We start from the raw sequence: 27183 nt of genomic DNA, 5'->3' as shown, positions 1-27183 counted from the left end.
TGGCTACATGACGATTTTTTCTTATAGAGTTGAAGAAAAGTCGAAAAGAGCAATTTATCAAAACAAAACAAGAAGACTCTGAATTGTGCTGCCACAGAGTAATGATAGATGAACTGGGCTTGCAAAAAGCCCCCAACAATAAAGGATCCTTTTTATGCATGCAGAAGCAATTTCAAAATGCAAAGATGCCCTTTGAGTGTGTATGGATTATGAATGCTCTCCAACTTCTCTAAACATCTCTGGAAACATGGAGAGAAAAATTTTCTCATTCTGTAGTTTAGATTGGAATACTAGCTTCTGTGGTGGAGTGCAGAAGTATGGACATACTTATTACCTTCAAGAACCAGAAGAATAATATTCAGTGACATTTGACAGCAATATTAAAATATCAGACCCAAGACCCCTGGAGGGTCTTGTGAAATCTTTTCCATTACTGCAGTTCAGCTGTGAACTTACCCTTTTTTTCCTTTCTCTAATTGGCTGATATGGTCAGACCAAAAAAAAAAAAAAAAAAAAGGCAAAAAAAAGGCTGCTTTATATATAATATGGGCCATTTTTGTAAATGTTTCTTTTAAGATAGAATTCCTCAGCAAAGTTGGAACTGGAATAAAGTGGCCTTTCTGCATACCAGTCAGAAAAAAAAGTGCTTCCAATGTTCTCTCTTTGGCTCATACTTTTCCTTGACCTGTTTTAAGAGATCAGGATAGAAATAAAGGACTCAGCCAGTGAACAGTGATTTTATTTATATGCCAGTGCTGTGCTAAGTGTTTCAAGTACCTTGTGAATAATAACTTTACAAATAAATAACCAATGTTTATGAGCATTTACTATATGTCAGGCCCTTTGCCAAGCACTTCACATAGAATATCTCATGTGGTCATTACAGCCAGCTGTGGCAGAAGGATTCTAAGATTCTTCCAAGATGTCCAACATCTGGTGTGCCCACACCTTCTCCCAGTTATTCAGTTATTCAAACAATAATCTAGGTTTGAATAGGCTGTGAAGAGATTTTTCAGATGTAATTAAAGTCCCAAATCCGTTGACCTTAAGGTAGGGAGACTATTCAGGTGGGCCTGACCTTATCAGAGGAGTCCTTTAAATCTAGGTCTAGAGGTCAGATATGGAGGATGTTAGAGATTCAAAATCAAGAAGGACTTAACGCGCCTTTGCTGCTTTGAAGATGGAGGTGGACATTTGGCAAGTGATGCAGGTGGGCCCCAGGGGCTGAGAGTGACCCCAGCCGACAGCCAGCCAGGGAACGGGGACCTCAGTCCTGCACCTGCAAGGAGCTGAATTCTGGCCAGAAGAAGGAGCTTAGCAGAGGATTCCTCTTCACAGCCTCCAGATGAGAAGTCAGCACAGCTGACACCTTGATTTCACTCTTGTGATGACCTGACCAGAGAACCCAGTCACACCACACTGACTCTGACCTACAGAACCATAACCTAATAGAGAGGGGTTGCTCTGAACCATGAAGCTTGGGGTCACTTGTTATGCAACAATAGAAAACTAATATATCAGCCCCCCCAAGGTCAGTGTCTCCATTTTAGAGATGAGGAGACTGAGGCTTAGAAAGGTTAAGTGACCTACTCAAGGTCACAGAACAGCTAAGTGGTCAAGTCCAGGTTGGAACAAGGGCGGCTGACTCCACGGAGGTGGGTGGCTGTGGGAGATGGGAGTCTGAGGCGCCTCCAAGCCCCCCGCCCCCTGGTGAGCACACCTTGTCCATCTTCTCCCCGTGAGTATGAACATGATGGGGTCGTCACTTCCTGGATTAGGCAAAAGAGATTTTTTTGTAGATGTAATTAAGGTATTTAATCACTTTAGCTCATTAAAAAGGAGAGTGTCCTGGTGGGGCCTGAGCTCTTAAAAGGAGTCTACAGGTTGGAGATGGAGAAAGTCGTAGAGACGTACTCTTGCTGGCCTGAAAGAAAGAAAGCATCCATGTCCTGAGCTGCCTTTCAGGGCCACATGACGATGAATTGCACGTGGCCTCTAGAAGCTAAAACTGTCCCTAGTCAACAGCTAGCAAGAAAGCGGGAACCTCAGTCCTAGAACTGCAGGGAACTAGATTCCGCCAACAACCTGAATGAGGCTGTAAGAGGACCCCGAGCTCAGGTGAGAACTGCAGTGCAGCTGACACCTGATTGTAGCTTCTGAGACCCCAAGCAGAGGACCCAACTCTGTGGAGCCTGGACTTTTGACCCACAGAAACCGTGAGATAATAAAACTTTGTTTTATAAGTCACGAAGTTTGTAGTCATCTGTTAGACAACAACGGAGAACTAATACACTGGGGAGGAGAGCAGATTGTTCACCTTTACTCCACTGAGTCGAAGAGAAGGGGCTAGGACCCAGGCATCCCATTTCTTGGTTTTGTTCTTTAATCAGCAGTGAACGTATCCCCTTGTAACTCTATTTACCCTTGATTTACCCATCGCACCAAGCAAGCTCCAATTGCCCTCGTCTTCCATCCCTCTCAGAACCCTTACTCATGCCACGTTGATCCTTAAGCCCTGGAATTTAATTCACTTATTAGCAACAGCCACTGTTTTAGGAAGATACCCAATATCCAAGCCTGTACTGGTGAGGCTGTTGGTTTATCTGTCAATAAGGCTGGACTTCACCCCCCTTGCCCATCAGGCTGTATTTACACAGGATACCCCTCTATCAGTTAAAGCAGTATTTGCCTGCACACCAAGTCTCTGAATGTTTGTTGTTTCTCATTGGGGAAGCAAGTTGCATTCATCAGACTCCATTCATTCTCCCAGGATTGCTGAACACGTGGTAATCTTGGCTGTGTCAACGGCCCTAGGGCTGTTAGCCGTGAAAAATGGAGGTCGGCTGCGGATATTCCAAACCTGCTTCGCTGTGTAACCCTTTTCAGGGGCACTGGTTATGATGCTGAAAAAGATTAATAGAACTTATGTCATCGTGTTTATGGGGCATAAAACCCCCAACTGTGGATTAACAGATATCTTGGTAAAGAAAATACATCTTTACTCCTTTATGCCTTGATGGGTGAGCTACAGTTAACATCAGTGGAAATATATGGAGAGATTGCCTTTAGAAGGTCAGGTTTTAAAGGACTTTTTTGACCTCTAAGTCGGTGAAAATAGATTTTTGATTGTTGACCAAGACAATTGTAACAGAAGACTTTCAACCTTTAAAAACAATTCTTATTGAAGTATGACATTCAGAGAAGAGCATAGATCCTAAGTATGACTTTTCACAAACTAAACACATCTATGGAACTAGCACCCAGATTGAAAAATCAGGATCCCAAGCATTCCCCTGGGTCCCTCTTCACCAACCCTCACCCCAGAGTAATTTGCTATATTAACTTCTAACACCACGGGTGATTTTTCCTATTTCTCTAACAATTTTGAACTTTATGGAAATGGAACCATCCAGTGTGTACTCTTTATTTTTCTGGATTCTTTTACTCAGTACTGTTTGTTTATATTATTGTGTATAGTTATAAATTTTCCAGTCTTACTGGTTTGTAGTATCCCCTTGTATGAATAGATCACAATTCATTTATTCATTCTACCATTTGTGGGCATTTAAGTAGCTTCCAATTTGGAGATACTACAAATAGTGCTGCTATGAACGTTGCAGTATGTGTCCTTTTGTGAACATACATGTATATTCTGCTGGGTGTCTACCTAGGGGTGAAATTGCTGGGTTGTAGCGTCTGTGCATATTCAGCTAATTCAGTAGGTACTGCCAAATAATTTTCCAAAGTAATTGCACCAAAAGTAGTATGTGAGAGTTATTGTTAATCCACATCCTTGCCAATACTTGATATTGTCTTTTCACTTTAAAGTGAAATGTCGCCTTTTTTATTATTTGCAATTATGTTTTAGCCTGAGGACCCATCTGAGTTTACTAACAACTTGTACATTAAAAAAAATAAGTGTGAGTCATTTTAAGTACAAAAATTTCTTTAACTACCAAACAGTGCCTGCATACTTTAGGAAGTTCACCAAGAAGATGGGCTAGGACCAATCAAAGTCTATCTTGAAGAAAGTCATTGGGATCTGAGTAGCCCTGACAGGTTACACACTTCCAAAGAGGAACACTGTTATTATTTTTTGCCCTTCATTATGTTCTTCACCATGATATTCAATGAAATGGTATTAAAGATTACATTAGTCGGGTTTAATCAGGGAAGCAGAGCCTTATGCGTGACATGGAATAAGGGGTTTGTTATAGGAGTTAGAACTTACACAACTTTGGGAGAAACTGAGGAAGTAAATGTCCAGAAGGGGATGGATGGCTGAGCAGAGCCCCTAACCAGGGCCCAGCAGAGGGAGGTGCTAAACAAGGGTGTGGAAGGTCATTGCCTCTGCATCTGACCGGGCCTGGAGCATGTCAACAGGGCAGGGGGTCAAGAGGAAAGCTGGATGCAAAATGGAAGAGGGCAAGGACAAAGTGGGAGCCATGAGAGCAAGGTGGAATCCACAGAGACAAACTGCCATGTACATCTGCCTCTTACTGCCTGGAACCCCAAACCTGCAGTGCCCCACAGAAAAGAAGGCAGTGCCCTTGACGCAGAACTGCACGTGTGCCCAGCCCAGGACTCGGAGAGCCAGCAAGAGCTGGAGAAGCTGTGGGCCCACCGGCTACCTCACACCCAGGTGAGGCAGTGATGAGCTACAATGCACGACCTGCCCGGAATCCGGTGCCCTGCACCCACCTGCCCAGCAAAACTGCTGCAGCTGCACCTCTGCCCCCCAGATCTCATAGAAATTGCTCTATGGCCAACACTAAGCTAGAGCTTTTCAGAGAAATGTAATTTCAACTCAACTAAGTTGACATAGTACCAAACGACCACAGAGATAGACTTTGAGATAAAAAGAAGGAGGGAGGGAGGAAACTATAGAAATGATATAATACAATGCTTTCCTTATAAAGACTTGAAAACTGGGGCCTGGAGAGACAGCGGCTTGTCCAGTGTCACAGAACTGGTGACAGGCCTAGAAACTCAGTCCCCTGTGTCTCTATCTGGGTGGTATCACAGAAAGAACGCTTAGATGTGAAGTTAAGAGGCCTAAGATTCTGCCACTAATTGTTTGGCCTTGGGGGGGGCGGGAAATCCCTCAATTCTGGATTCAGGTTTTCTTGTGAGAGACTGGCATGTGGGCTAAGCCCCACAAACTGAAGGTGTTCAGTTAATATCTGAATAATAAATGAATAAATATAGTCTCTCAAGAACAACCATTGTACAAAATTGCTCTATTTATACCTAACCAGGAAACCATGCTCCAAAGCCTCAGTAGTGAGGCATTCTTCTATATGTTCATGAAATTTTTCTGGGGCTAGAGTGGATCACCCGGGGTCCTTCCTCCTTTGCACAAGTCAGATTTCCAATCTCTCAGCCACGTAGCAATTAGACTTTCTACGTTCTTCTTGTCACACCATTGTGACTTCAACTTCTACCCCATTCAGTCTGAGCTTTTCAATAGGAGTCGTTACCGCATAGCTAGAGAAGCAGGAATCCAAAAATGGCAGTAGGAACGAGCTAGAAAAATATCCGATTTCTAACTATGTATTTCTCTGTTTTGCTCACAAATCTGCAATTTGGGTAGAGTTCAGCAGGAAAGGTTCATCTCCACCCCACGTAGCATTACCTGGAGTAGCTCAAAAGCCAGGAGCTGAGATCATCTAGGGGCTACTCACTTCCAGCTAGGGCTGTGAATCCATCTGCACATGGATTCTCCAGGGTCTCTGCTTCCTCATGGCATGATGATTAGGTATGAGAACGAGCATCCCAAGAGGACTGGGCAGAAACTGTATCACCTTTCATGACATGGACTCAGAACTCACATATCTCTGCCAGAGTTCCAGGCACTCCCAGATTCAAGAGGAGGAAATATAAACCCCACCTCTCAAAGAGAGGTTTACATCAGCATTACATTTCAAGAGGAACCTGAAGGATGGGATATCTTGCACGCCATCTTGGAAAATATTGTCCACCACAAGCGGTGATCAATATCCATGATGAGTTTATAAACACAGAGCTTGCCAACTAAATGAGATCTTATCCAACAGTAACCCTGTGTGTGTATAAAAATACATGCACATATGCGTATATAACAAGCACTTGGCAAATGAGGTTAATTCTTGGATTCAACTTGCTTCCAAGATATTTTCAGTGTTATGCCTAAGGGTAAGGCCAGGGAACTGGGCGACTCAATTAGCTTAAAATAAAAGTACTTTTCCCTCATCATCCATCTTCTCTTTGAGGAAAAATAAATAAATCAGGCTGCTGAATTTTGGACCCATACCATTTCCATGGTAACAAACCCTAAAGTGCTAAAAGGTGGATTACAGTTCTTTGCAATATTTAAGAAATCTGTATTTAGTCTGTGATGCCTAAAAGTACACTTAATAGCAGTGAATAGCATTACCACTAACCCTCCCCTCCCCTCCTCCCCAACAAACGTACACACACACACACACACACACACACACACATCATAAGTGTTTAAAAAAAAATCCCAGGAGAGGACCTTCAAGATGGCGGAGGAGTAAAACATGGAGATCACCTTCCTCCCCACAAATACATCAGAAATACATCTACATGTGGAACAACTCCTACAGAACACCTACTGAATGCTGGCAGAAGACCTCAGACTTCCCAAAAGGCAAGAAACTCCCCACGTACCTGGGTAGGGCAAAAGGAAAAAGAAATAACAGAGACAAAAGAATAGGGACGGGACCTGCACCAGTGGGAGGGAGCTGTGAAGGAGGAAAGGTCTCCACACACTAGGAAGCCCCTTCGCAGGTGGAGACTGTGGGTGGCGGAGGGGGGAAGCTTCGGAGCCACGGAGGAGAGCGCAGCAACAGGGGTATGGAGGGCAAAGTGGAGAGATTCCCACACAGAGGATCGGTGCCGACCAGCACTCACCAGCCTGAGAGGCTTGTCTGCTCAGCCGCCGGGGTGGGCGGGGCTGGGAGCTGAGGCTCGGGCTACGGTCGGATCGCAGGGAGAGGACTGGGGTTGGCGACGTGAACACAGCCTGAAGGGGTTAGCGCACCACAGCTAGCCGGGAGGGAGTCCAGGGAAAAGTCTGGAACTGGCTAAGAGGCAAGAGACCATTGTTTCGGGGTGCACAAGGAGAGGGGATTCAGAGCGCCGCCTAAACGAGCTCCAGAGACAGGCGCGAGCTGCGGCTATCAGCGAGGACCCCAGAGACAGGCAGGAGACGCTAAGGCTGCTGCTGCCGCCACCAAGAAGCCTGTGTGCAAGCACAGGTCACTCTCCACACCGCCCCTCCTGGGAGCCTGTGCAGCTCACCACTGCCAGGCTCCCGTGATCCAGGGACAACTTCGCCAGGAGAACGCACGGCGCGCCTCAGGCTGATGCAACATCACGCCGGCCTCTGACGCCGCAGGCTTGCCCCGCCTCCACCGTACCCCTCCCTCCCCCCGGCCTGAGTGAGCCAGAGCCCCCGAAGCAGCTGCTCCTTTAACCCCGTCCTGTCTGAGTGAAGAACAGACGCCCTCAGGCAACCTACACGCAGAGGGGGTGCCAAATCCAAAGCTGAACCCCAGGAGCTGTGCGGACAAAGAAGAGAAAGGGAAATCTCTCCTAGCAGCCTCAGAAGCAGCAGATTAAATCTCCACAATCAGCTCGAGGTACCCTGCATCTGTGGAATACCTGAACAGACAGTGAATCATCCCAAAATTGAGGCAGCAGACTTTGGGAGCAACTGTAGACTTGGGGTTTGCCATATGTGACTGGTTTCTGATTTTTATGTTTATCTTAGTATAGTTTTTAGCACTTGTTATCATTGGTGGATTTGTTTATTGGTTTGGTTGCTCTCTTTTTTTTTAATTTTTTTATGTTAATAATATATTTTTTAATTTTTATTTTAATAACTTTATTTTATTTTATTTATTATTTTATTATTTTATTTTACTTCTTTTTTTTCTCCCTTTTCTTCTGAGCCATGTAGCTGACACGGTCTTGGTGCTCCAGCCAGGTGTGAGGCCTGAGCCTCTGAGGTGGGAGAGCCAAGTCCAGAACATTGGACCACCAGAGACCTCCCGGCCCCACATAATATCAGTTGGTGAGAGCTCTCCCAGAGATCTCCATCTCAACGCTAAGACCCAGCTCCACTCAACGACCAGCAAGTTCCAGTGCTGGACACCCCATGCCAAACAACTAGCAAGACAGGAACACAACCCCACCGATTAGCAGAGAGGCTACCTAAAATCATAGTAAGTTCACAGACACCCCAAAACACACCACCAGACACAGTCCTGCCCAGCAGAAACACAAGATACAGCCTCATCCACCAGAACACAGGCACCAGTCCCCTCCACCAGGAAGCCTACACAACCCACTGAACCAACATTACCCACTGGGAGCAGACACCAAAAGTAATGGGAACTATGAACCTGCAGATTGTGAAAAGGAGACCCCAAACACAGTAAGTTAAGTAAAATGAGAAGACAGAGAAATATGCAGCAGATGAAGGAGCAAGGTAAAAACCCACCAGACCAAACAAATGAAGAGGAAATAGGCAGTCTACCTGAAAACGAATTCAGAGTAATGATAGTAAAGGGATTCAAAATCTTGGAAATAGAATGGAGAAAATACAAGAAATGTTAAACAAGGACCCAGAAGAACTAAAGAGCAAACAAACAATGATGGACAACACAATAAATGAAATTAAAAATTCTCTAGAAGGAATCAATAGAATAACTGAGGCAGAAGAATGGATAAGTGACGTGGAAGATAAAATAGTGGAAATAACTACCGCAGAGCAGAATAAAGAATGAAAAAAATTGAGGACAGTCTCAAAGACATTAGGGACAACATTAAATGCACCAACATTCGAATTATAGGGGTTCCAGAAGAAGAAGAGAAAAAGAAAGGGACTGAGAAAATATTTGAAGAGAATATAGCTGAAAACTTCCCTAATATGGGAAAGGAAATAGTCCATCAAGTTCAGGAAGCACAGAGAGTCCCATACAGGACAAATCCAAGGAGAAACACGCCAAGACACATATTAATCAAACTATAAAAATTAAATACCAAGAAAAAGTGATAAAAGGGAAAAACCTACAACCAAGATTACCCAGCAAGGATCTCATTCAGATTCGACAGAGAAATTAAAACCTTTATGGACAAGCAAAAGCTAAGAGAATTCAGCACCACTAAACCAGCTCTACAACAAATGCTAAAGGAACTTTTTTAGCAAGGAAACACAAGAGAAGGAAAAGACCTACAATAACCAAACCCAAAACAATTAAGAAAATGGTAATAGGAACATACATATCGATAATTACCTTAAATGTAAATGGATTAAATGCTCCAACCAAACGACATAAACTGGCTGAATGGATACAAAAACAAGACCCTTATATATGCTGTCTACAAGAGACCCACTTCAGACCTAGGGACACATACAGACTGAAAGTGACGGGATGGAAAAAGATATTCCATGCAAATGGAAATCAAAAGAAAGCTGGAGTAGCAATTCTCATATCAGACAAAATAGACTTTAAAGTAAAGACTATTACAAGAGACAAAGAAGGACACTACATAATGACCAAGGGATCAATCCAAGAAGAAGATATAACCATTGTAAATATTTATGCACCCAACATAGGAGCACCTCAATACAAAAGTCAAATGCTAACAGCCATAAAAGGGGAAATCGACAGTAACACAATCATAGTAGGGGACTTTAACACCCCACTTTCACCAATGGACAGATCATCCAAAATGAAAATAAAAAAGGAAACACAAGCTTTAAATGACACATTAAACAAGATGGATTTAATTGATATTTATAGGACATTCCATCCCAAAACAACAGAATACACTTTGTTCTCAAGTGCTCATGGAACATTCTCCAGGATAGATCATATCTTGGGTCACAAATCAAACCTTGGTAAATTTAAGAAAATTGAAATCATATCAAGTATTTTTTCCAAACACAATGCTATGAGACTAGATATCAATTACAGGAAAAAAACTGTAAAAAAATACAAGCACATGGAGGCTGAACAATATACTACTAAACAACCAAGAGATCACTAAAGAAATCAAAGAGGAAATCAAAAAATACTTAAAAACATATGACAATGAAAACACAACGACCGGAGCAGAAGCAAGAAGAACTACAATACTGCAGCCTGTGGAACAAAAACCACATTCGCAGAAAGATAGACAAGACGAAAAGGCAGAGGGCTATGTACCAGATGAAAGAACAAGATAAAACCCCAGAAAAACAACTAAATGAAGTGGAGCTAGGCAACCTTCCAGAAAAAGAATTCAGAATAGTGATAGTGAAGATGATCCAGGACCTCGGAAAAACAATGGAGGCAAAGATTGAGAAGATGCAAGAAATGTTTAACAAAGACCTAGAAGAATTAAAGAACAAACAGAGATGAACAATACAATAACTGAACTGAAAACTACACTAGAAGGAATCAATAGCAGAATAACTGAGGCAGAAGAACGGATAAGTGACCTGGAAGACAGAATGGTGGAATTCACTGCTGTAGAACAGAATAAAGAAAAAAGAATGAAAAGAAATGAAGACAGCCTAAGAGTCCTCTGGGACAATATTAAATGCATGGGACAACATTCGCATTATAGGGGTCCCAGAAGGAGAAGAGAGAGAGAAAGGACCCAAGAAAATATTTGAAGAGATTATAGTTGAAAACTTGCCTAACATGGGAAAGGAAATAGCCGCTCAAGTCCAGGAAGTGCAGCGAGTCCCATACAGGATGAACCCAAGGAGAAACACAGGACCCTGGGTGTGGAGCAATAAATGCTGGGTGTGGAGGGTGTGGAGAAAAGGGAACCCTCTTGCACAGTTGGTGGGAATATAAATTGATAGAGCCACTATGGAGAACAGTATGGAGGTTCCTTAAAAAATTAAAAATGGAACTCCCATATGACCCAGCACTCCCAGTACTGGGCATATACCCTGAGAAAACCATAATTCAAAAAGAGTCATGTACCACAATGTTCATTGCAGCTCTATTTACAATAGCCAGGACATGGAAGCAAACTAAGTGTCCATTGACAGATGAATGGATAAAGAAGATGTGGCACCTATATACAATGGAATATTACTCAGCCATAAAAAGAAACGAACTGAGTTATTTGTAGTGAGGTGGATGGACCTAGAGTCTGTCATACAGAGTGAAGTAAGTCAGAAAGAGAAAAACAAATATTGTATGCTAACCCGTATATATGGAATCTTAAAAAAAAAAAATGGTTCTGAAGAACCTAGGGGCAGGACAGGAATAAAGACACAGACGTAGAGAATTGACTTGAGGACATGGGGAGCTGGGATGAAGTGAGAGAGTGGCATTGACATATATACACTACCAAATGTAAAATAGATAGCTAGTGGGAAGCAGCTGCATAGCACAGGGAGATCAGCTCAGTGCTTTGTGACCATCTAGAGGGGTGGGATAGGGAGGGGGAGAGGGAGACGCAAGAGGGAGGGGATATGGGGATATGTGTGTACATATAGCTGATTCACTTTGTTATACAGCAGAAACTAACACAACATTGTAAAGCAATTATACTCCAATGAAGATGTTAAAAAAAATCTCATAATTTATATTAAGTGACTGTAAAAGTAGGGAGAAATGAGTACAAATGAGACTGTCCAGCTTGTTCTTCTTAGATCTGCTTTGAACCAAATTTTCTTGTTTTGATTTTGATCTTAATTAGGGGCTTTAGAAATAATATGATCATTTGAAGACTGGAGAAAAAGTCAACCATCACAGGCACAGAAGTGAGAATAATTATAGTGTTTGGAAATTATCAGTAGTTCAGTGCAGCTGGAGAGTAGAGTATGTCTAACACAGAATCTTATTATTTTTTTAACTTATTTTATTGAAGTGTAGTTGATTTACAATGTTGTGTTAATTGCTGCTGTACAGCAAAGCGATTCAGTTCTACATATATACATTCTTTATCATAGTCTTTTCCATCAGGATATATCACAGGATATTGAATATAGTTTCCTGTGCTATACAGTAGGACCTTGTTGTTTATCCATTCTTTATATGCTAGTTTACGTCTGCTAATCCCAAACTCCCAATCCATCCCTCCCCCACCCACCTCCCCCTTGGCAACCACAAGTCTCTTCTCTATGTCTGTGAATCAGTTTCTGTTTCGTAGGTAAGTTCATCTGTGTCATATTTTAGATTCCACATAATAGTGATGTCATATGCTATTTGTCCTTCTCTTTCTGACTTACTTCACTTAGTATGATAATTCTAGGTCAATCCATGTTGCTGCAAGTTGCATTATTTCATTCTTTTTTTATGGCTGAGTAGTAACAGAATCTTATTTTTAATGTCAGGACTTTTAATTATGATGTATTTCATATATACAGAAAGTGTAGAACATAATATGATATCCATGTACCTACCCCCATAGTTAATAGTTTTTACCAATTTGCCATGTTTTTTCTAAATATTTTTTCTTTCTAAATAAATAAAATATTAACTATTCATTTAAAGTCTTACCTGTCCATCATTTTACCTTCCCTCCCTTATCAGAAATCATCATCACCTTGAAGTTCATGTGTCACATTCCTATGTATGTTATGGTTATTAGTGCTTACGAACGAATCCCTACACTCTTGTATCTTTGTGCTTTAAAAATTCATATAACAGTATCAAAGCAAGTATGTCCTTTTGTAACTCGATTCTATTGCTCGACATTATGATTCTTATCTTTAGCCACAGGGCATAAACACACCATAAGGATAGTGGAGAGGAGCATTCAGCATTGCACAGATAATCATTTATTCCACTAAATTTATAGATCACCTGAGAGTAAGTTGATGGTGACAGTTTTTACATTTGTAGCAAACGTTACTGCCATGCAGACAAGGCTGGACACCAGAAATTCAAATGAATACGGGGAAAGGAAAATAGGGTTCTTTGCACCCCAGTCCTTCCATGTCTGAAGGTCAGGTGCTCTCTCCACCCTATGGGGCAGTGACTGGGGTAGCGCTACATGGTTTTTGGTGAAGTCCAGTGACTGCCCAGGAGGTGGTCTACCGGCGGGGGGTCTAGATTTGTGCAGCGATCAGGAAGCCGCATCTCCGAGCTTCCATCAGGGAGCCCTGGTGGTTCCTGTGTCCTAATCCTCTCCCCTCCCACTCCTGCAGATCTTCTCTCCTACTGGGAACTTTGGGACTTGGCTCACATGACTCTGTCCCCTACAGGCTGGGAGAGCTGAGGGGTTGGGTGGATGACATCCATTTGGGTTTTTTCCTGTCCTGCCACCAGCATCCCCCACTTCCGTTTCCTACTGATGTTCTAGTCAATTGACAGTTGCAGTTTGATGGATGGGGTAATTTTTAACTTTTTGTACATTGTTAAAATAAAGGAACTAAAGGGGTGTTTGTTTTCAAGACACAAAATTGAGTCACCGATTTAATATCAGATATCCGTGAGCTATTATGTGTATCCCATCTCTCTTCTCTGTATTACTCTCGGAATGTCTCAGAGAAACTCCTTACATGCAGAAGCTCTCGAAACAGAGAAAAGGGACTGTGCACACATTTTACTTTTGAAGTGGCACTTCCATACTCAGTAATAACCTACCAGATTTAAGTTACATTGACCTCATGTACTCTCAACTAATTATATTTTATTTCTGTTGCATTTCCAAGTATGTAAAGCTAAAAGCAAGTGATTGCATGCAAATTACACTGCGTGAAGCTTTTTAGGCCATGTTCAAACACTAACAGGTTTGATAAATATATTTGTCTAACAAGGGTAGGACAAAGAGCTCTCCGTTTACTGACATACTTTATTTCATTCTGCTGTACACCTCTCGTGTGGCTGTTTAATAGAACATAATGTCTAGGTATCCTGGTGGAATCTCAGATCTTATTTATAGCTTGCTGCAAAGTAGCTTATTGTCATTTATTATTTCTTATTTGATTTATATAACATCTTTCCACCAAATTGCCCATGGGTTTATTTACATAAAGAGTGCATTCACAAACAAACACACCCACTCTCTCTCTCTCTCTCTCTCACACACACACACACACACACACACACATACACACACACACACACACACACACACACACGAACTTCACTCAGTGCTGTCATGTAGTTAGCGGTGTAGCACCAAAAATCCGTGGGAAGTTTTCTGTTTGTTTTTTGTTCCAAGACCATGTTCTGGGAAGGCATTTGCCATATTTCCTTTCACTTTAAGTGTCTATTGTTTGCCTCTAGGTGGATCGGATCATCTTCTGTGTCTTCCTAGAAGTCGACTTCAAAATCTACAAAAAGAAAATGAGCGAGTTTTTCCCTGCAGGTGAGTAAAGCAATTTGTTTCTTTTGAAATTGGAGGTTGAAAAAGCCAGGGCATCACTTAATAATTCTACTACTTTATTTTGCCTTTTAAAGATTGTTACAAGTATGATTTCCATCCACCAGTCACACCTGGCAACTTGTATCTTAGATTTTAAGATCTAAAGGAGGTGACGGGAAATCTAGGCTCTGGACCTTTTCCTCTTACCGGGTCATTGTGTTGTCTTGGGGAAGTCAGTTTATCTCTTGAGTGAGGGGCTGGACCAAACGGCATTTCCCAAATTACATGACCTGTGATTTCTTCCCCACACTTGTAAGTTGTCCAGGCCTGTGCCTGTACCCACCGTGTTAAACGTGTTGGAAATTGTTAAGGAGCCCATTTATATTTGTAGTCACAATTCAAGCTGTTCTTGCATTCCATCCCTCTTCTCCCCAGTTTTCTCCGCCCAAATTGCAATGAAGAGAAAGTCCTTTCTAGGGCAATCTGAAAAAGGTAGTCTTTCATCTTATTTCACACTTCTTTTTAGAAAGTAGGAGAAACCTCCGGGTTTTTAAAGAACCTTGAGTAAATTGATTTACCTCAACTGAATGTGCGATCAGCTGAACCTGGTTCATTTGAATATTGCCCCCCACTGTTCCTCTTCCAGCCTGTGAAGGCTGAGGCTTATTTAATACCTTGTTATTTCTATGGTGCCGATTAAGTCCCGGTGTCCTAAGCACTTTCCTCAGCCGTGATGAAGAATGGCTTCCAGGGAATTTCAAGCTACCATGAGCATTGTTGGTGCCTGCCTTTCAGAGAGATTTTTTTTTTTTTTTTTTTTGAGGATTTCATGTCCATCTGAAGTGGTCTTTCATGTAACCAGTGACTCTGGCAGGTAGGAAGGAGTGGATAATGGGTACCAGTGCCCAGTCACCTTCTTCAGCAGCCTATCAGAGCCCCCCACCCCATAGAGAGGATGACCCACCCACCCGCAGATCAGGGTAGGACACAGAGCTACAGGACAGCTACAGAAAACTGCTGGAGATGTTCAACGCTGTGCAAATGATCAAAATGGGCTAAGTTCTCCTGGGTGATCTGAAGTCCTCCCTGATTTTATAATTGAAAGGTGAATCTGCTAAGTGTATTCCATTTGGGATTTTACAGTCTCCCCCAGATGGAACGTAACATAAATCTAGAAGACTCCCATATGATAAAGAAGACCAGGGTTGTGGTCTTTTTCCTCTTTTTCCTCCTTCTCCTCCTTCCCCTCCCTGTTTCACTTTTATTCATTTTTTAAGCAACTCGGTGTTTTCCAGAGTGTGAAGCACATAATAGCTATTTAATAAGTAGTTGTTGATATGACTTGAATTTAATAAATTCTTCTCCCCATAATCTCATGGCTTCTTTCTGTTTCAATCTCCTTCTCCCATCCTCTCTCTTTATTTCCTACATAATCACAGTGAGCAGATTGTGCCTACATTTCTGCGTTTTTAAGTATTCTTAAAAGAAAGTGTCCATTCATGTAAAAAATGCAACTTGCTATGGTGTGCAGTTGCAAATGTCTCGTCAGCATCACAGCATGATTTATAAGATTTTATAAATTTTGGATTCCCTGATATGTTTGGAAATAATGACATCATATTCATTTTTATGCCTCCTAAAATGAAAACTTGTTTTCACTCTAACATATTATAAAAATAATTGTATTAAGTATGATCCATTGCTATTAAAACAAATCCATCCATCAGCAGGTGTTTCCAGTGATGCAAAGCCAAAAATCATATTACAAGTTTTTAAAAATGGGACAGTTTTAGTGGTCTAGAATGTATTAATAACTATGCAAATAAATTATTGTTTGAGAATTGCTACTTTAAATAAATCCAAAATGCATCTTAGCACTCAAGCGAGTGAAATAATAATAAAATCATCCCCAGTTTCACATCAGTGCTTTGAATCATGCCATGCTCATGAAATTATTTCCATTGCATATTTAGAATAGTAAGTACATTTTTAAACTAAGTGTCAAAATCCTCCAATATTGTTGAGTATTTCTGCAATGCTGAGGCATCAGCCATTTGTAAATTCTAAATATGCACTATGAAGTAAAAGTGACTTCTAATGGAATATGTGACTGCTAATATAGATGATATATATTATCTGTTCATAATTTGAATTTATGGTTAATTCATAACCATACCATCTTTGATTGAAATATAATTTTTCTGACTTGCCATATATTCCCCCTGGAGTGACTTCAGAGTTTCTCTAACTAGTCTTCTTAACCCTTCCGAATGCAATAATGATCATAGTTTAGAAAAAAAAGTCATTTTTATATTAAACCAAATCTCTGTGTTTGGGGGTACTTTAATCCCATGTCTTTAAATTTCATAATTGAGACTCTAAGACAAAATGAATGAGAAAACAATCAAAGTTAGTCTAGAAATGATCATAATAAAGATATAACACATGCATGACTACTACCTAATATTAATGTTAGGAATAATAGCTAACACTTATGGATTGCTTTCTATCAGCCATCAGATATGTGGGCTAAATCAGTTAATCTTCATGATAACGCTAAGAAAATGGTACCATATCAACCCTCCTTTTTAGATATGGAAAATGATGCACACTTCAGAAAAGTGAGACATACAGCTAGGAAATAACGGCTGTATTTTAAAATTGAGAATGGTATCTGTCATTGCACAAGTGATAAGAGCATCTTCAGAGAAGGCTGGGATGCATTTGGAGCGTTGAGAAAGTCTCCCTAATTTCATCTGATGCCTATCACTTTTCTAATCTGCCATGCTTCTCTTTCCTCTAATATCTGAATATTTCCTCATGAAACATTTTCTAATATGAGTCAAATTGGTACTTTATCATAGATTTCAAAATCAAATTCCATCCAAATCATCCAAGTAGTGCAGTGCTATTATCTGTGGGCAAGTGGCACCAGGAAGCAAAAAGGACCATGGGAGAAGATGGAAAATGTGGAAAATGCCCGTATTAGTTTACCAGGGCTGCCAGAACAAAGTACCACAGATTGGATGAAATTTATTTTCTCACAATTCTGGAGACCAGAAGTTCAGAATCAAGGTGTCAGCTGGGTTGGTTTATTCTGAGGCCTTTCTCCTTGGCTTGTAGATGGTCATCTTTGCCCTGTGTCTTCATGTGGTCTTCCCTCTGTGTGTCTCTTTGTCTTAATCTCCTCTTCTTCCAAGGACACCAGTCATACTGAATCAGGGTTCACCCCAGTGAACTCATTTTAATTTCATTACCTCTTTAAAACCCTATCTCCAAATAGTCACATTCTGAGGGACAGAGGGTTAGGACTTCAACATGAATTTGGGGGGGCACACTTGGCCTGCAATAGGGCCCATGATGGAAATGCAATAGGCACCTCAGAGGAAAGAAACCAGCAATGTTTTTTTTCAGCTGTTTTATATCTTTCTGTGGGTGAAACACATAGGACTTTTTCCTTCCGGGGATATTATTTGGAAGTCTGGTGTGGCAGCTTTATGGAATTACCATACACTTTGGTTGCAAATAATTTATAGTTACAGTGTGTCATTTCACAGACTACAGCAAACGATGTTTATATGATTCAAGTCAGAAATCTCTTTGTTCTTTACATAAAAGGTTTGGATTTTTCCGTGTGTAGGATTTATCATGTGTAGTTTTCACTGAATGTAGAAAACAAAACATAAAAACACAATTTCTGATCTTGAATATGGAAGTCTTTTTTTTATTGGAGTCTTAAGTCCTAACAGAATTTAAGAATGTTAATTTTCCTCATGATAACAATGTCAGATTCACAGCTTTGAGATTATATCAAAGAATCCTGATGCTGGAAACTTGAAAGATGTCATGGCCAAGCCCACACCCTCCCCCACTTGAGGGAAAGTCAGATCTGTTTACTGTAGGGGTTCCCGACTAGAGGTGATTTTGCTCTTCACAGAACATTTTCAGACATTTTTGTTTCTCACAACTGGAGGAAGGGAGGGGCTACTGGCAACTAGTGGGTAGATGCCAGGGATGGGGCTAAACATCCTATAATGCACAAGGCAGCCTCACCCAGCAAAGAATTCTCCAACCACAGGAAAGGTGAAAACTTTTAGCCGGAGATGTAATAAGCCTTGTAATAAGCCTAGGAAGATTTGCTTTAGACAGATAATTTCATTTGTTTTTATGACTGTGACTCAAAAACTATTTGAGAAAATCTAATAGAAAAGAGGCTGAATTTTCCCCTGTTTTCTTGATAGACAGCAAGATAATGAGCCATTTGACCCACTAATATTTGGGGGGCATTTCTCAAGTACAGTATAAAATGATAAAATTTATAAAGTTGCAAAAATATCCAATGCCTTAAAAATGAGCTTGAGAAATGGTACATACATATAGAAACACATGTATGACAAGTGTTAAATTAGTAGTAGGTAAAATTAATACATATAGGAATAATAAATAAGTTTATAAATTATAAACTTTATTGGAGATGATTTTGGGCCTTAAATAGAGTTTTTCTTTGTTGGACACAGCACAAAATCATTTGAATGAACAAGTCAAAGCATAAGTCAAGTTTGAGAGTTCTGCCTTGGCAACCTCTTGAATATTTAAACAGCTCACAATGGCTGGCTAAACTGCATAGGCTTTATTCAAATATTGATGGATATGTTATTAATTTATTTTGAGTATGCAGACATATTTTGTTTCATGCTTTTTTCCTTCTTAGACATAAAATACCATAAAGAAAATCCCAAATATATACTTTGATGAGAATTGTCATATCTTTTAACACATGCCTATCATTTTCTAAACAAAACAAATCAGGAATCTTCTCAATCAGATTCCAGTTATTTTGGCCTCCTTATAGTCTTCCAAATATGAATTAACATGTATTGACACAAATACATCTTTCATTAATTTTCCTGGCCATGTGTTTCTGTCATTTATTTCTGTCTAAATTGTGTGCACTCTTGCAAGGTAACTCCATTGGATTTTTATATTACAATTTCTTTTTTAACCTCTGTCTTGTCTCACCAATGAAAAGGTAAATTTGGGGGGAACACAGACCATTTATGATATTCTATTGTACTTCCATAATCTGAAAAATTTTGAAATATGTGCTGGATATTTATTAAAGTAAGTAAAAAGCTACCATGACCTTAAGCTGAAATGCTATTTAACCGAAGTCTCAAGTAAAAAGTCTTTTTTTTTCCAGATATCATAAGTATTGTTACCAGATCTAGATGAGGGGACAGCACTTCTTTTCATATATTTTTCACCTTTAATCATAAGGAAAGAATATTTCTCCAAGAATATTTTTCTAAAATTATATCCTCTGACAAATGGACACAATTTTTTAAAATTTTTACCTGAATCTATTCTTCTAAAGCTAAAAAGAGAAAAGTACAGTCAGCCTTTCATACTCATAGGTTCCATATCTGTAGAGTCAACCAACCATGGATTGAAAATATTTTTTAAAAAAATTGTTTTAGAAAGTCCCTAAAAGCAAAACTTGAATTCACTGTGTACTAAGCATTTACATAGCATTTACACTGTATTAGGTATTATCAGTAATCTAGGAATGATTTAAAGTATATGGGAGGACAAGCGTAGGTTATATGCAAATAATACACCATTTTGTACAAAGGACTTGAGCATCCCTGGGTTTTGGTATCTGCATAAGATACCTGGAACCAATCTCCTTCAGATACTGAGGGATGACTCTATCCACCCTACCCCTTCTTCATCACCCTTCTCACTCATTTTATAAGTTTTTCTCATCCACCATCAGTATTACATGCTTCCTGTGTGCCCAAGGCTTTGATCGTGGCTGCATTTAAAATACAGTTCTTATAAGATGCCTGAAGTGGCAAGTATTGTACAGAACAGCTGGAAGACAGTATCAGCAAATAATTAAGTACAGCACTGAAATAGTCATAATACCAGGATTTCTGAGGCAAATACACATGAGAACCAGGGTGGTTAAGCTAAGTTTCGTGATGAATGTGGCACTGCATTGGGCTTTAAAGGATGAGCAGGAGTGGAGAAGTGATGCCAAATGTTGTGTAAGTGACACAGAGGAAGAAGGGCAGTTCAGATGGGAGAATCTGGGAAATAAGTAAGATGGTTATATTCGATGTGTGAATCCTTGACTCAGAAATGTTGACACTCATCACCATGTAATAAGCAGTTGGGCATAAGAGTAAGCCTTTTAATGGGAGAGTAACATGATAGATCCTGTATTTAAGAAGGATTAATTCATTCCTCACTAAGAGACTGGCCTTCCAATAATAACCCTATGGCATAGGTTCATCATCTGCTTTTCTTGGGGTGGTAGTGAACAGAGGCTGAAGAAAGCTCAGTCAGTTGCCCAAAGTCACATAACTGGGTATTTCTGACCTCAAATCCTTTCTACTATGCAATGTTTCTTCCCATAGCAATCCCAAAAATGTGGACAATTGTTTGAAGCTCGACTCTCTGCTAAAAAAAAGTCATACATTATCAATTTGTTGTAATAGTGCTGGAGTTTCTGACACGCGAGTGTGCCTCCAGCCACAGGGAATATCCACATTTCCTTCCTCCTTCCGATGACCTGCTCCCCAGTCATCAGTTTTCCAAGAGCATTAATGAAGCACAGGATGCCATGATCTGCTAAGGTTTTCTTCACTCTTGCTGTTTCAGCACAATGGTCAGAAGGCCAAGCTTGAAGGCACTGGTGACAGGGGTGGTGAAGATCTGAAAAACCTAACTAATGACTAATGAAGAGCTTGGTACATAGTCAAAACCATCTGTTTATTGGGGAAAAACCACTGGGCTTGTTATCACAAGAAACGGTTTCTGTTCCTGTGACAACCACCTTAGAACCGTGTGACTTTGTGCCTGTTGTTTAACCTTTCCATGCTTCAGTTTTGTCCTGTGCACGCACAGTAATAGGACATTTCCAAATAGAATGAATAACAATGTAAATGAATATTCACAGCGGTGTCTAGACCAAGGATCATACATTTTAAAATATGCGTGATTATTTCTTATTATAATTTTAAAAGGAGGTACTTCAATGATTGTGACCATCTTTTATAATATATATATATAACTTCTTAAAATATATATATATAACTTTTTATTACAATAGTAGTACAGATTTGTAGTAAAAAATAGAGAATCCAAAAGAAAAAATTACAAACTACCTTTTATCCTACAGTTCAGAGATGAATCAGATTTTGTTGTTTATCCTTCAGATCTTTTAAAATGAAAAAGGAAAACAACCAGAAATGCAGTCTTATAACTTGCAGTGTGTCACATACCACAAATTGTGATCATTTTTTCATGTCATTATATATTCTTCCATAACATAATCTTAAGGGACCCAGTGTTTACCCCAAACCATACTGTTGAACTGTGAAATTATGATTGCAAATTATTCTCTACCTGTTGATGAATAACATTTATAGAAAAACATCTTTATAGGTAAACATTGGCACACATCCACAATTTTTTTAGAATATTTTTCTAGGAGGGGCATTACTTTTTCAAAATGCATACAAAATCAAGATGCTTCTGTCAAATCGGCCATTGTGTTGCGGCCCTATGGGTGAGTGTCGTACTCAGGGGACATCACTCCCAGAGTCAAAAATATGAACAATGACACCTCATGTTGAGCAACCTGTGTATCTTAGTCCTTTCGGGCTAATATAACAGAAAACCATAAGCAGGACGCTCATAAACAACAAAAGTTTATCTCTCACAGTTCTGGAGGCTGGAATCGTGAGATCATAGTGCGGCCGTGGTCGGGTTCTGGTGAGGATCCACCTCTGAGTTGCAGGTGGCCGTTTTCTCATTGTATCCTCACATGGTGGAAAGACAGCTCTCTGAGGTCCCTGTTATAAGGGCACTAATCCCATTCATGAGAGCTCCACCCTCATGAATGGGATCAGCTCCCTAATTACCTCTCCGAAGTCTTACCTCCTAATACCATCTCACTGGGGGTTGGGATTTCAACATATGAATTTGAGGGGAGCACAAACAGTCCAGTGTACTGAGTTTACATTCTCATGAGCAGTGTGTAAGAGTTTACTTCCCACCCCCACCCCCGTCTTCCCAATGGTGTATATTCTCATGTTATCGCTTTTATACATGAAATAAGCTAATTAATGGGTAACAAAGTGCATTTCTTTTATTACTAGTATAGCTAATCCCCTTTTTCAGTTGTTTGTTATATCTCTAAATATCTTATGTGAAATTGCTAATCATATCTTTTGCACATTTCTATTGACTATTTCATATTTATCTTATTGATTCATAAGAACTATTTGTATATCAAAACTATTAATCTTTTCAAATGTATGTTACAAATAGTTCCCCAGATTGTCATTTGTCTTCGTGATATTAGATATTATTCTTTTACAACCCAAACCATGAGGAAAGGTAGAAGTAAAGACAAAAGAAAGATGAAAGAAAATGTAAAATAAAAGGGGGGAAGGAGAATAGAAAGAAAGGAAGAGGGGGAGATGAAAGGAAGAAAGAATGAAGGTTGAAAAAAAAAAACAAAGAAGAAACCTTTTTATACAAGAGAATGAAGTTGAAAACCAAAAACTCACAAAAGACCTTGATTTTAATCCTATGTACTTGATCCCATAGGACATCATTATTTCTAAATGGAAATGTTCTTAGTTCTACTCCTCAGATATTTTTTTTTGCAAAGCAATCTGCTTCCTGATTTACTGGATGTGGTAGGAGGAAAGATGCCTTAACCACCTCCCACCCCGCAAAGATGCCTTCATCCCCAGAATTTGTGAATGTGTTAGGTTACATTGCAAAGGGGGAAATAAGATTGCAGATGGAATTAAAGCTGCTGATTAGCTGATATTAAAATAGGGATGTTATCCTGGATTATCTGAGTGAGCCAATATAATCGCAAGCATCCGTAAAACCTGGGAGAGGGAAGCAGAAAGCAGAGAGCCAGAGGGAGACATGACTGGAAGCATGTTCAGAGAGAGGCAGCATTGCTGGGTTTGACTGTGGAAAAGGGGGCCACAGCTAAAAGGAATGTGGGTGACCTCTAGCAGCTAGAAAGCTGAAGAAACAGATTCTCCCCCAGAGCCTCCAGAAAGGAATGCAGCCCTGCCGATGTCTCGATTTTAGCCCAGTTAGATCCACGTCAGGCTTCTGGCCCACAGAACTGTAACATAAGACATCTGTGTTGTTTTAAGGCACTAAGTGTGTAGAAACTTTTTATAGCAGCACCAGTAAACTAATCCATCAGTTGTCTTTGAATAAGGAATAAAACTCAAGCAAAGCTGTTGACCCAGTCTGAATTTTACATTTATTTTTAAATGGCACACTCAGGGCTTCCCTGGTGGCGCAGTGGTTAAGAATCCACCTGCCAATGCAGGGGACACAGGTTCGAGCCCTGGTCCGGGAAGATCCCACATGCCGCGGAGCAGCTAAGCCTGTGCACCACAACTTCTGAGCCTGCGCTCTAGAGCCCATGAGCCACAACTACTGAGCCCACGTGCTACAACTACTGAAGCCCATGTACCTAGAGCCTGTGCTCCACAACAAGAGAAGCCACCGCAATGAGAAGCCTGCGCACCGCAACGAAGAGTAGCCCCCGCTTGCCACAACTAGAGAAAGCCTGTGCACAGCAACGAAGACCCAAGGCAGCCAAAATTAAATGAATAAAATTAATTAAAAAAAAAAAAAATGGCACACTCAGTGTACAGTAAAATCTACAGAATGAAAGAATTCAAAAGTTTCTTTAATTATGAATATTTACGGGGACTTGGCACTTTTGTGCTCATTTGTACACTTTTAATGTCTGGATTGCATCGATGGTTAGAATTATACAAGACATGCTTTCCGTAATGTGACATAAATGAGTTGATTGCCTTCTTAGGAAATGGGTGCTAACCATTTCCACTTGATGGGCCTCAAAAGCTACAAACACATTTTTGCCTTCAATGAAAATCCAGTGAAGTGTTGCTGTAACCAAGCAACCTGAATGCAGGAACAAGCAGCAGGCATAGACAGAAAGCGATCTGTCTCTTCAAACGGGGGGGGGGGGGGGGGGGGGGGGGGGGGGGGGAATGTGCAGTGTGTGTAGCAAATGCTGGTAAACAGCAGAACAAATAAAGACCTGGGAACACAAGCCTTGACTAAGCAGAGTTTGATCTCATTAGGAAGTTCTGATAAAAGATAAGACAAGGAACTTCCCTGGTGGCTCCAATGATTAAGAATCTACCTGCCAACGCAGGGGACTTGGGTTCGATCCCTGGTCCGGGAGGATCCCACATGCCACAGAGCAACTAAGTTTCTGCACCACAACTACTAAGCCTGCACTCTAGAGCCCGGGAACCACAACTACTGAAGCCCATGTTCCCAGAGCCCATGCTCTGCAACAAGAGAAGCCACCACAATGAGAAGACTGTGCACCGCAACAAAGAGGAGCCCCTGCTCGCCACAACTAGAGAAAGCCCACACGCAACGACAAAGACCCAATGCAGCCAAAAATTAATTAATTAATTAATTTTTAAAAGATAAGACAAAATGCTGCTGGGAGAAGGGAGGATGCTATAGGCATCTTTACAAAAACCCCTACAAGGTGCCTTTGAAAGACCCTTGGAACATCCTGGGTAGACTGGTTTCTGTTCTGTAGTTGAAAACATTGAGGCAAATGCAGGAAAAAGTAATGATAACTTTCGAGGAATAGCATATGAATGAAATAATTCCTAATAAGTCACAGAAGTAAGAATAAAGATAAACAATAGAGTTTTTTAAAATTTATTTTATTGAAGTATAGTTGATTTACAATGTTGTGTTAATTTCTGCTGTACAGCAAAGTGATTCAGTTATACATATATATATTCCTTTTCATATTCTTTTCCATTATAGTTTATTATAGGATGTTGAATATAGTTCCCTGTGCTATACAGTAGGACCTTGTTGCTTATCCATCCTATATATACTAGTTTGCACCTGCTAATCCCAAATTCCCAATCCATCCCTCCCTGATGCCCCTCCCCTTTGGCAACTACAAGTCTGTTCTCTATGCCTGTGAGTCTGTTTCTGTTTCATAGATAAGTTCATTTGTGTCATATGTCAGAATCCACATATAACTGATATCATATGGTATTTGTCTTTGTCTGGCTTACTTCACTTAGTATGATAATCTCTAAAACCATCATGTTGCTATAAATGGTATTATTTTCATTCTTTTTTATGGCTGAGTAGTATTCCATTGTGTATATGTACCACATCTTCTTTATCCATTCATCTGTTGATGGACATTCAGGTTGTTTCCATGTCTTGACTATTGTAAATAGTGCTGCTGTGATCATTGAGGTGCATGTATCTTTTCAAATTATAATTTTGTCCAGATATATGCCCAGGAGTGGGATCTCAGCCATGGGTCTTTGAAAAGTTGTCTGTCTCCTTCACTTGCTATTCACTCTGTAGTCCACAGCAATCATGCAATTCTCTCTACCCTGCTACCGCCACTGTCCTTGTGGAGGTTATCAGAACCTCTTCAATGGGTGGAGTGTGGTTATGGAAACCAGTGCATATTTGATCACATGACTCCACATGACCTTTTGCAACCTTTATCTTACTTGCCTGGGCAGCCTTTATCCTGTTGACCATTCTGTCCTCCAGTTCTTTTCCTGCCAGCCCTCTCTGGTATCCTCACTGCACAGGGCCATCTCCAGCCAGGAGTCCCTCAGCATCTCCCCCTCAACACATCTAAAACTAAATCCAAAGTCTCCCCCCTCACCCCATCTTCCCTCTCCTGAACCCCATATCTCAGTAATTGGTACCATCATGTACCTAGGTGGCCAAGCCAGGAACAGCAGAACCATGCAGTTTTCTAAGCAATGCCTTTTATTTATTCATTTATTTATAAAGTAATGAGATTTGAGTGTTCCTCTAGACCAAGGACCAGCTTGGGGTGGGGGGAAGGGGAGAAAAAAAAATTTGGCTTTTTAAAAACTTTCTCCTGACCCTCTCAACGACGTTGCATAAAGTGGAGTTAGCAATTTGTTAGGTCCAGAGGGTCCTAGTTTTCAACGTAATGGCAAGATGCTCACTTTGAGGAATTCCTCTTTATCAGTCATTAATTGCTTGGAATTTCTGCTTTGTCAAGTTTTTCAAGAAGCCATGAGGATTCCCATATCCTCCTTACTTCATGGAAATCCTAAAAAGCCTGGAGCACTTTAGTTTTGATAATAATATTTCATTTCTCTGCAAATACAAATTGCTCCTAGAAGCCTTGGATAATGAATTATTTAAAAGATAAGGGATACAGAAGAAGCCTGTGGTATGAAAATCAAGCATTAAGAGAGAGGACTTGGATGCACATGAAATAAAAGCCAGAAGAAGATCATCTCAATTGTTCTGCTTGACAGACTTGCCCATATGTGTGGGTGTCCCTGAAATTTTGAGGAGGATATTGTATGATCTATTTCAAGTACCTGTCGGTTTTTTGTCCCCCCTTGGGAGTGGAGAGGCTGCCTTAATAGCCCATGAGGGTAACTTTTTCCTTTGTAACTCACTCCTTTTTCCATGCAACCCACAGGCTTCTTTAAAGCTAGAGCTAGTCTCCATCCACGTACATGTCCCTCAGCCGATCTAAGGGTCCTGGCCGTGGACCATGATAACCGAGCCCTCCAGCTACGTGCTAGCTGGGTGATTTCAAGCACATATATCTTATAAAGAGAATAACTGTTTCTTACTCTCAACAACCATGTGGTGTGGGCATCCCTTCCCAGCATCAGTATTGGTTAGACATCCAAGTTATCTCAGCTTGGATATAAAACGAGACAGCTGCTGTTTTTCAATGATTCTCCTCTCCAGAGCACAAATAGTACTTTTTAA

At 40.5% G+C, this 27183-nt stretch overlaps 1 protein-coding gene across 4 annotated transcripts in view; it reads left to right on the top strand.

The window, feature by feature from the left end:
• Positions 1-27183, top strand: part of MACROD2 (mono-ADP ribosylhydrolase 2) — a 2013670-nt gene that overhangs the window by 1804806 nt on the left and 181681 nt on the right. For all 4 annotated transcript variants that reach the window (XM_057529039.1, XM_057529040.1, XM_057529041.1 and 1 more), the window contains exon 9: positions 14253-14334. In XM_057529039.1, the coding sequence (XP_057385022.1) occupies positions 14253-14334 (82 nt within the window). The remainder of the gene's footprint in view (positions 1-14252; positions 14335-27183) is intronic.

This window comes from Balaenoptera acutorostrata, chromosome 15 (assembly GCF_949987535.1).
Source record: "Balaenoptera acutorostrata chromosome 15, mBalAcu1.1, whole genome shotgun sequence".
Taxonomy (NCBI): Eukaryota; Metazoa; Chordata; class Mammalia; order Artiodactyla; family Balaenopteridae; genus Balaenoptera; species Balaenoptera acutorostrata.
Note: the sequence above shows the minus strand (reverse complement) of the source record. Positions and strands in the feature narration are given on the sequence as shown.